This window comes from Phalaenopsis equestris, unplaced genomic scaffold, assembly GCF_001263595.1.
Source record: "Phalaenopsis equestris unplaced genomic scaffold, ASM126359v1 Scaffold217343, whole genome shotgun sequence".
Lineage (NCBI taxonomy): Eukaryota > Viridiplantae > Streptophyta > Magnoliopsida > Asparagales > Orchidaceae > Phalaenopsis > Phalaenopsis equestris.
In genome coordinates, this window is record NW_018235871.1 from 114,933 (window position 1) to 126,531 (window position 11,599).

The 11,599-nt window shown below is 37.5% G+C and overlaps 2 protein-coding genes across 2 annotated transcripts; both read left to right on the plus strand.

Annotated features, from left to right (window-relative positions):
* The first annotated feature begins 6,520 nt into the window (after positions 1-6,520).
* On the plus strand, positions 6,521-10,554 carry LOC110037240 (L10-interacting MYB domain-containing protein-like). The gene is made up of 3 exons (XM_020741837.1): positions 6,521-6,809; positions 7,746-8,082; positions 8,161-10,554. Exons 2-3 carry the CDS (start codon positions 7,753-7,755, stop codon positions 8,677-8,679), a joined length of 849 nt encoding a protein of 282 aa, XP_020597496.1. The 5' UTR covers positions 6,521-6,809; positions 7,746-7,752; the 3' UTR covers positions 8,680-10,554.
* On the plus strand, positions 8,887-10,289 carry LOC110037237. The gene is made up of 3 exons (XM_020741834.1): positions 8,887-9,381; positions 9,460-9,691; positions 9,799-10,289. The coding sequence occupies exons 1-3, from the start codon at positions 8,887-8,889 to the stop codon at positions 10,287-10,289; spliced, it is 1,218 nt and encodes a 405-aa protein (XP_020597493.1).
* Positions 10,555-11,599: the final 1,045 nt, after the last annotated feature.

Here is an 11,599-nt window from a genome sequence, read left to right on the forward strand (position 1 = left end):
CCCACCCACCCAAGGCCAAACACACACACACACCCACAACCACCACCAACACCTAGAGACACCAAGCACAACACCCACACACACTCACAGCCAACACACACACAGCCTTGGCCACAACAGACACACCCAAGGCCAACCACACACAACACTCAAAACCACACACACACTCACAACCACCACCAACATGCATAGGCCCAACACAACCAGATGGAGCAAACAACAATAAACAAAAAGACGAAAACAGTTGAACCTGCTCATATATACCAAATTCCATTACATTTCTTCTAGAGACCACAAACCTGATTAAGCAATGAGCAAGCCAAAGACCAGAAATCGCAAAAAGCAAGCCAAATTTCATTTTCACCAACCACATTCACCTCTATTAACTTTCACCCTTTCTCCAAATTATCCAAAAATCAAAAAATCCCGTAAAGAAATCCATTTGACCGGAAAAAACACAGAGAGAAACCATTCCATCGATAAAATGTCAGAAATTGCATATAGAAGCACATTCCATCAAAATTACTTACAAAGCACAGTAACCAGCAGTAAGAGGTAGGAGGAAGAGGCGATCGAGCGAGTTAAAAACGTTCCAGGGATAGAGGCGAGCGAGGAGGGACCTAAGTCATAACGGGGGCCGAGTGAGGAAGGAGAAGAGCAAACACGTAACTACAGAATGTAAGAACGTGTGCCACGGGATCGAACCCGTGGCCGTGTAAATAATAAAACACAAACTACATTTGTGAATAAACAGACGAAACACAAATGCCTCGGCCACATTTTAAATACCACAAATGCATCAATAAGTTGTCCCAAACAGGCCAAGATGCCGCATCAATTGGCACTTGGATAATGAGTGGATTCAGTGCAGTACGTTTTTGATGTTGGGTGGGTAACTTTGGTTAGATGGCGATTAAAAAGCGGGCGGCAAAAGTAGTTGGTGCGTGTAAATTTATGGTCCTCCAGCGGGCGGTTGGATCGTCAGAAGCTTTTTATCAAAAGAAAAGGTTATTTAATGCATGCATTTATTTGGTCGAAAATAGTACTCCTCAAAAATTACCGAGTGATTGGACTGCTGCATATCAATTACTTTTTTATTTTAGGAATAATTATATGCATAAATTTACTCATAGTTTCACGGTAAGAAATTATGTTTTTAATCACTATGTCGGGCATAATGCATAAATATGTTAAATTTAAATTTTATTTTATTTTTTAGCTATTAAATCGGTCCATTATAAATTTGATAAAAAATGAAAATAAAAGTTAGAATTTTATTTGTGAATTTTAATGTTTGAATTAAAATTTCAAAACCGGCAAAAAAAAGTGCTAATTTTATAAATAATAAATTTTGGAGTACAATAAACATAAATTATTTTATTTTATTTTTTTATTTTTAGTTTAGCGATGCTTCCAAACATATGTATACATCAAAAATGTGATTATACAAATCAGACAAAAATTCAATAGATCTCATTGATAAGATAACAAAAGACTGCATCGGAATAGTTGAAAGACAGAAACGTCAATCGTTATTTCATTCAATCAAAATCTTAAGCTAATCGTAGAAAAGCACAACTGAGCGAAGGCACATTATGCATCTGATATGGGGGAAAGTTGTGTGTAATCAACTCCTTCAATCGATCATGGATTCCTTCACAAATAGAACCGTTGGTCGCTTCCTAGGACATCTTTCCAATCTTCTGTGAAGACTACTTGTCTGAAGGAGAGCTAACTATCAGATTACCGTGACGCACCAGCTGCCTGAATGATAAGAAGGTCTCTAAGAGGATTTCTTTCCAGAAGGCCAACTGAAGACCTTCCAACCAACCGAAAACCAGTCGAAGACCTTATAACTAATTGAATGATTATAAGTTAACCGAATGCTAACATCAGTGAGACACTAATACCCCACTTCAAATAGTTATCAGTACAAAATTATGCCAACAATGGTTACAAATATTAAAGGATCTTGGAATCAATTACATATTTGTAAAGGTGTAACAATATATTAATTACTTATGACGTTTCAATTAAAAAAAAGGACAAATATGTAATTTACAAGACACACCCTATGATTTATAAATTGGTGGTCAATTCTTCAAGAAGGGACTACTAGAGCTATTATGAGAAACATTGTGTTATTGGCATTCTACTTCTCTTCCGCTCTCTATTCATCACATTCGTCCAATGCTTCATTCATTGGACATGATCCACGGGACAATTTTGGATTCAACATCCTAAAAGGTGTGGTGAGCATGGAGTGATGTCGCCAACAAAAAGATGAGTGTGTCAAAGGAAATCCATTTACGCATACTTTTAACACGAGATAGACAGTTCCGGAATTTGTGCAACAATAAATTCAGGAACTCCAAGATCAAATAGTGGGACAAAATGACATAAGTGAAATGTATTGTACTTGAGCAGAGAGCATAGGCTCCTCGAAAATTAAATCTTTGAGTATTTGAACTCCAAGGCCATTAGACAACTCAGGGATTCAAACGAGTTGAAGAATCTCATTACAAAGACAGTGTTAGGTCCATTCCAAGGAACATACCATAAGCAATGTGAATGGAAGTCTACTAACGACCGGAGAATGCATTCTCCCAGCAGGTTATTGATGTGGAACCCCTTGAAAAGATCACAGTTCCATCTTTGGAATCTAACTAGAGTCAGAGCGATCCAGGCAATCAAATTTCATCTTTTGAGTCTGGTATACGTCTTCTCAAGGTTTCCAACGCATTAAAATGTCAGTTGTTCTACACCATACTGACGAATTGAAACCCCAGGTGGTTCAATGGCTTCCTAGTAGAAACTATGACTTCCTTCGGTGAGTTCAATAAGTCATTCACGGCTTAGTTCGCAGTGCCCAAAAGCCTCACAATGATTTAAAGTCCATATGACAAGCAAAGCAGAGCCTGAATGAAAGTCTCCCTAGAACTGGTCAACAACTATATCATGACAAAGGAATATGCCTATCTGCCTATACAAAATAGAAAAATATTTGATCATCACTCATAGAAAAAGGGCACACAAGATGACGGTTAGAGGGAAAAGGATGGCCCTCACCCAAAACAAGAAAGAGGACATTTATATCAAAGTGACAGAGAGGCCTAAAAAAAATCATGAAGATGGAGGCAATCAAAGTCCTGATCAAGTAACGATCGGGGGAAAATGAAACCCACTCAATTGAGGGTTTTAATGGCAAAGTAGGTGGAAGATATTCAGGATAAGGAGTACTTCAGAAAGGCTCCTCTGAAGAGAGCCAGAGCTTTCCTCTGGAGCACCAACATACATTAAAAGTAAAATAAGGACCATAGTCATGACATGAAGTAATGTAGACTCCTTTAAAGTTTGGTGAAGAATTGATTTGTGTCGAATAACTGAAGGAGTTTGTGGTCACCGAAGCACAAACCTAGAGGCAGGGAAAAGACTCTACAAAAGATCAATTAGATGAGCTTGTCCAAGAAAACACTATCCACATCATCAGAATAGTGACGACTATACTGGGTGGAGATCCTGTCAGAAAAATCAACCCTAAAAGGCTCAGAGAAGGGGAATATTGTGTTGTTGCTTACACTTTGAAGTCAAAGCCTCTTCACCCAATTATTCCTTACTCATGTGGATTGGCCCCGAGTGGAGAGCCTTACAACAATGTCATAATCATTACAGAAATGCTTAATAACTACTAGGTAGGTAGTATCTTGAATGATAAATGCAATTCATGGAACATACTATTCAAAACAACTTTTAAGAAAATGGATTTGTCAGTCGATTGTTTGGTTTCCTGACCGAGCCATTGTACGAGTTTTTCAGCGAATGAAAGGATGCCTTAGGTATAATTGGGTTGATAGTCACTTCAGAAGAAGATGGTGGTCAAATTACTTACATGGAGGAACTTTTGTGGTTAATGCACAACCCACCAACAACGCAATCTTCGGTCGCCCCACTGCTTAATAATTTTATAGTAGTGGCATCCACCTACCTCTTTGCGGTGAAGTTTTTGTGGGACAGGAATTGTTCGTGGTAATTTAGAGCAGTCTCAGACATGCTAACTCCAAGCTGTCAGTTGTGTGGAGCATAAATTATTTGACAACCAACACCAATGATAAGGGTCTCAAAACCAATAAAACTACAATCATGATCCCGCTACCCTCGACGAACCTGATAATTTTTTTTCTAATTAGCAAGAACTTGGTTACAAAACACAAAGATTTATTGATCCAGACTCTCCAAGCACATTGAGATGTCTTTGCCTGGTCAGCAGCCAAAATTTAAGGCATCATGATAAACTTAGCATGTTGCTGACTTAAAATCAACATAGTCGTCTGATGACCCGACCCACAATTATGCAGATATTTTGTTTCCAAAAGATAGCAAAAAACTTGACTGAATATATTTTAGAGGCTAGAGTGTACAATCGATATGCTTTAAAATTTAGAAATTGATTAATGGTCTACACACTAGGGGCACTAAACAAGTATACGCATCGTTTCAAGTAATATACAATTTTCTTTTAATACCTGGGTATCAATCTCATAGGGAAGGTGAAATTACTTTTTTTATCCAAAACTCTTTTTATAGACTTAGTAAAACTTTACTTAAAATGCAAACAAAATATTAGGTAAATATGGTAGCAAGTTTAGGTGTAAAATAAAGTTTCTAAATTCATACTAATTCTATTTCAAAGCATAAAGAAAATGCAAAGTGTCTAAACTAGTTTTATAAAGAAGTGATCTAATTATGTATAAGTTATTTCCTCTTGCAAAGAGATAACAATCAGTATATGAATTAAATGCTTAAAAGTTAAAATGTAGTTTTGTGTCAAATACGAGCATACCTATTTCTTTAACCTCTTCCGAGAGCATAAAGAACTTTGACTAACTTAGAGTAAGTTCCTAAATCACAAGTTATGCTGGATAGATTCTAGTCTCTCACTTCCAGATTACCTATTGTGCCCCCTTTATAGGACTAACTGGTCCTTAGGTTCCAAATCAAAATTATGGATTCTTACTAGTTGAGGAACACATAGTCCTCCCAGGTCATTATGGATTCACAACATGTTTTAACATTCCAATTGGCCAGATTGAAGTTGTCAATGAAGTACAACGTAATAAATCATAACAAGTATGAAATAAGAGAAACCTTAAACAAATCTAATCCTACACATGATTACTTCTTATTGCAAGGAGAAGGATGCTGGAAAATACTCAGAATTTATGGGGATAACACAACAAAACATGATTTTATATTAAAGTTTAGTCTTCACAATAAAACAAAAAATAAAACATAAATACAAAGTACTTATCTGAGACTTCTCCTCAAGCAAATCCTTTGAAATTCCTTAGACATCTTACTCCAGTAGACACACCAAAACACATACTACAATGACTCTCACTCACTCCCGAGCCTCACGCCCCCTCTTCACCACCAAAAGCCTTCACGCCACCCCTGTCTAAAAGCCTGTTTCGACTAGCCAATTGTTCCTTTAAATAAAGCTCTTAAAATTGCTAAGAGTCGCTTCAGACACCTCTTCAAAATTTTTCAAAATTCATTGTACAAAAGTACAACACTTTTCTGGTGCTTAGCGCCCAATTGTGGCACCTAGGCGCCAACCCTCTGAACATCCTTTTTACATACCCGGCGCCTAGGTGCCAGATCCTGACGCCTTCAAATGCTACCAAAATTTTCTTTATTCCATATTAATAGATCTCTGAAAATAACCCAGGGTTGCTTCAAACACCCCTTCAAAATTTGGTTAAATTCAATGGATCTTCTAGAAGGGAAGTTACTGGCGCTATAGTGCCAATCTGGGCGCTATAGTGCCAATCTGGGCGCAATAGCGCCTACTACACGCGTCTGTGGCGCTATAGTGCTGGGTAGCGCTATGACGCCATACAATTTGCGTCTTTTTTGCTCATTTTTTTCCTTATTTTCTCCAAATGTCCATTCCATGTACCTGAAACCAAAAACATACAAAATACATTCCTTTAAAATGCAATATCATTAAAAATATGCATAAAACGATCATAAAATATGCACTATATTTTTGGTGTCATGTAATTTTAAGGTGGATCAGAAGGCTATAAATTTTATAGACTTAAGAAAAGTTCTAACAGAAATTAATTTGCCTTAGCTAGGAAATAAGTTTAATTTTCAATGTAAGATGGAGAATGCTACTAATCTACATCTAAACCTCTAACTTTACTAACAAGCTAACTACACTTAGTTAAGAGAAGCGGGAAAGTACAAGTTATTGAAAAAATTCCCTCCCCTTGTAATGAAACTAGTAGCTAGTGTAAGTGTAGAACAACTAGAATATTTAAATAAATTTGTGAAAAATATGGGCATGCATTTTCTTTACCCTTTTCCAAGTGAATAAGGAAACTAAGGCTTCGTTTGGGGGCCGCTTTTTTCGCGCTTTGCGGCCCATAACCGCGATATATTACTGTTTGGCTACCAGCTTCGCTGCCGAACGAAGCCGAAGCGGGCGGAAAGCGGGCCGCGGTATCGACCCTGCTATCGACCCTGCGGCCCGAGCTTTCGCCTCCAAATATTCTAAATTGCCCTCGCGATCCTTCCGCCCCCGCTTCCCAGCCCTCGCGATCCTTCCGCCTGCGCCACGAAATCCAGGTTCCGATATCCTGGATTTTGAAACCTTCGCCGTCCTAACCGAAGCCGAGTCGCAATCAAGGTTTCGAACCAGTCGATCCTTCCATCGCCGTCCCGCGCGTCCCGCGCCTTCTTCCTCGCAATCCTGGTTCGGAGATCCTTCCATTTCGTCCCGCGCCTTCTTCGTCGCAATCCAGGTTTCAAACTTGCCCTAGCAATCCTTCCATCTCCGTCCCTTCTTCGTCGCAATCCAGGTTTCCATCTGCAGTTGATGTATCTGCATAAATTTTATAGAAAGGGTGAATGTTTCCTTGAATAGGTGATCGCCCTATATTACTCCTTTTCTTGCAAGTAAATTTCAGTTTTTTGTTTTTCATTGTTATCTTGTGTCTGAGAAGGAGTTCCCTGTTTTGGAGATATTGAGTGGGAAGCTGTTTTTAGTGAAGTCTAGGATTCTGCCATATTTGATGCCGTAACTTAAAAAAAAATCTTTGATGACTTTCCATAAGTGGGCGATAGTAGATTCTAGTAGCTGGTGGTTGCTTGACAGCAGAAGGGGCCAAATTTCCTTTGTTGGAGTGCAAAAAATAGGATGCCAGAGGGCACGGGCAACTGATTCTCAGCCTGTAGTAATCCTACAAATTAGGCAATTTAATTTCTTATTTTATCTTTTTTTTTAAGTTGTTGTTGCATCTTTATGGACATGAGAATTCTGGGAAAAAAAAAGCTAGATGTCCAACAGGAAGGGTATTCCAGAAAATCCTACATTTCTATAATAACAAGCTATAACATACTTTTAATAAGTTTTCTTATTACATTATCCATTTCTCCATTTCTAAGGTATCTTTATCTTCAGTTTAAAAGCATTTGATTTGCCAGTTTCCCTTAAAATTGTATTTAGCCTGTAGTTTACTTATCTTTACCTTATTTCTGTTCTTTTGAAATTTCTTGAACCATTTCTCACAATAGCAACTGGTGTCATTATATTTTTTTCTTATTTTGATTGCTCGACATACTTTTATTTAGTAGTTTAGTGAGCAGTCAATGGGTCGTTGTTGTAACACCTAAACTTTACTTTATTTTACTTTCTAATTAATTTTACTGTTGTGTTTCATGACTTTGTTTTGTTATAGTAATAACATGGATAGTAAGCCTAAAGAGGTTGTTACACACGCATTGTGGGAAAAAGATACGAAAATGATATTTTGTGATCTTTGTCTTAAAGAGATTGAACGTGGAAATCGACCAACGACCCATTTCAATAAAGAAGGGTGGCAAAATATTATAAAAAAATTCAAGGAATGCACAGGCAGAGAATATGACAGATTGCAAATGAAGAATAAGTGGGACCAAATGAAAAAGGAATGGAAAATTTGGAAGGAATTAAAAAAGGGTTGTACCGGCATTGGTTGGGATCCAGTGAAGCGAACAATTGATGCATCTGAGGAATGGTGGGCTGAAAGACTTGCGGTGAGCTTTGTTTGTAAACTTCTTCATTATGTTACATTATATTTTATTCTAATTTGGTGTATATCAATTTCTGTGTAGGTGGTTCCTGCTGCAAAGAAGTTTAAGCTTTCAGGAATTGAGCCTGAATTTGAGGACAAACTTGACCGCATGTTTGGGGGAGTGGTTGCAACTGGGAACTATGCATGTAGCCCAAACGAGACAGGGTTCACTGGCAATGTCGTGAATTTGGGAACCCCTGGAGGTTCAGTTGATTTCATTGACGTCCCCAGCCCAGATCAGAACGAATATGAAAACATTTCGCGTTCCAAACGTCCTAAGGTTGTTGATAAAAGAAAATCTGGTGCTTCTTCCCTCAGAAAAGAGCTATCCGATGCGGTTTCTTGTTTTAAATCAGAATGTCAGACTTCTCATTCAAGCACTATCGCGGAGGCCCTTGAAATCCTAAGTGCTACAGCCGAAATTTATGTAGATGAGGAGTTGTATTTGTTTGCAGCAGAATTGCTAGAGGACCCGGTCCGTAGGGATTTCTTTGTGCAGATGCCTGCCGCACGCAGATTGGCATATATTCGGCGTTTTTATAATCGTTTGAACAATTGATATTTTTAATATTTTTCATCACTAGAACATTTGCACTGCTTTATCTATTTTTTTTCTGGAGTTATTCTTGTGAACTCTGTTGTACCTTTCTATTTATTTGCAAACATTGTTTTATTTTTATTGTCACCAACTCTCATATAAATTATAATTGTTTAGGGAAAACATTTAGGGAAACCAAACACTATGAATGCAGATAGAAAAAGACGGATGGAGACCCACATGGATACACGCAGAAGAAAACAGAGAGGAATGTTTCTGACAGCAATATGTTTGATATACGAATACTATAACACGTATATTGATCGGTCGCCATGCATGACATCTTCTTATATTGGCGACAAATGGGTTGGAGAGTTGCTTGCCGGGCACCCAACACGATTTTGTAATATGTTTCGAATGACTCAGGCAATATTTATCGATCTTCTGGACTTACTCGTAGGATCTCACGGTCTTCATGGATCTTCGAGAACCAATCCACGTGAGGTGCTCGCAATAACACTGTTCATATTATCCCAAAATGAGTCTATGCGAGGAGCAATGGAGCGATTTCAACACTCATCAGAAACAATAAGCAGATATTTCTCAATCGGATTGAGCGCACTTGTTAGTCTGTCCTCTCATGTCATCAGAGCCTCAGATTATAAGTTTGAGCATATACCCGCTGAGATAGCACGTGACGCACGATATATGCCCTTTTTTAAGGTATTCTCTCGGATGCATTATAGTTAACTTTGTAAGAGTTTTTAAAATATTATGTTAAACCTAACATTCACTCATTAGGACTGCATTGGTGCGATTGATGGAACACATGTTGACGCACGTATACCAAATAGTGATAAAGTAGCATTTATAGGCCGTTGTGGTAGCACTACCCAAAATGTCATGGCCGTCTGCGACTTTAACATGTGTTTCACTTTTGTTATGGCTGGCTGGGAGGGCAGCGCACATGACAGTCGAATTTTCAAATCTGCGACACGGGATCCCAAAAGCAACTTTCCACATCCACCTGCAGGTACGCTTCATATTGAAATCATACGAATTGTTTCATTTATTATGCAAATATTATTTGGGAATCCCAATAGAAACTTGAATCTCCTTACTAATTGTTCCATTTATTAGGCAAATATTACTTGGTTGATGCTGGTTATCCAATGCAACGAGGGTATTTAAAACCATTTCCTGATACGAGATATCACATACCAGATTTCGCACGTGCAAGTAACGTTACACGAGGAAGAAATGAAATATTTAATAAACGACATTCATCGCTACGTGGTGTAATTGAGAGAACTTTTGGTGTCTGGAAAAAGAAATGGGTTATACTCCGTGATATGCCTCCTTATAATTTTTCAAAGCAGGTACAGATTGTCTTTGCTACAATGGCTCTCCATAATTACATAAGAAGACATCATTCCCGTAGCGATATCGACTTCCATTTGGCGGAATTGGATGAAGAAAATGTGCCTTCGGAAACATTTGAATACCGTCTAGGCCAGTTTTTCACCGAAGAGGAGACTGAGGCTTCCATCGCCTTCACTGTAGATGGGGAAGGTGCAAGCGAGATGGCAGAGCTGAGGGAACGAATAGTTGATGAGATAGCATGCCTATGAATGGAGAATTTTAGAACTCATTAGCTGAATATTATTAGAAATATTGCTTACTCTGATTTTTGTAAACTTTATAATTATTTATTACGCTGTTCTCTTTTATCTAGTTTGATTCCTGGGAAATATGTTTTTGATATTGCGATATGAAGTTCAATTTGTAGTTCAAAGGTTGCTTTTATATGGTGCCACATTTGCCTTCTTAGATTTGCTATGGATGATAAATCATGTTTACTTTAGATTTTAATATTCATTTGATGCCTGAACTTTGATTTGTTTTCCACTGAAATGATAAGCGACCAACTTGGTAGGAGTTGCATTACTTAAGTTAAGAAAGATCTTCATTTTTTTTCTGCTAAAGTTCTGTATTTCAAGAAAAATTACTGCAACTCTCGCATCACTATTTAAAGAAATTTTAAGGTAAATTCTTATATCTGTCATTATATAAATGTATAAAAATGGATTATTTGGTGAGCCTTTAGTCATTATTTCTATATTTATCTATCAATCATTTCCTTAGATACATTTTGCAGGCTACTTCCAGTTTTTATTCTCCCAACATGAGTATTGAGTTAATATTTAAGAAAGGTCTTCAGAAGTTTTCTCCGGGAATTTATGAACTATGCTTGGTTTTCTACATGTTTGCTTGCATACCACACAAATCTTTGGCAGTGCTTTTGATATGATGTTAAATATTTGTGTGGTATGCATGCAAACATGAATGTTTAGGTGTTAGATATGTAAATATATAAGAATTGTGTAATATGCATATGTAGGAGCCCCTTAATTTTTTGGTTGCTGGGATAGTTATCGGGTCTTTGTGTTTGAGGTGGGAGAGGATGAGGAATGGAATTAATAAATGAAGTGCTGTTGAGGAATGAAATTAATGGATGAAGTGCTGTTGGTATTTGTATGAACAGTTATAAAAAGTTTGCTGCTTTCATTTGTGAAAATTTAGAAAACTATTGATGTTTTCATTTGTGGAAAATTTAAAAACTTTGCTGCTTTCATATGTAATTTAAAATTTTTGAGGTTTGAAATGTACCAACTCCTTTTGTGGTGTGAAATTTCGGATTTGGAGTTTTTTTATTTTGCAACACAAGTATGTAACGCTTGCAAGTGAATTCGTGAATTAGTAGAAAGTTTCTCCACTTTCGCAGTAGGCTTGCTATGTGCAGAAATTTTATCAGTTTTTGCTATACACATTGTTTTATTACTATATAAAACATAGAGATAATTCATGGCAGCTATATGCAAACAATGGTTGGCCTACCCTAGGATATTCAGAGGGAGGGGGGTTTGCAAACATACCACCC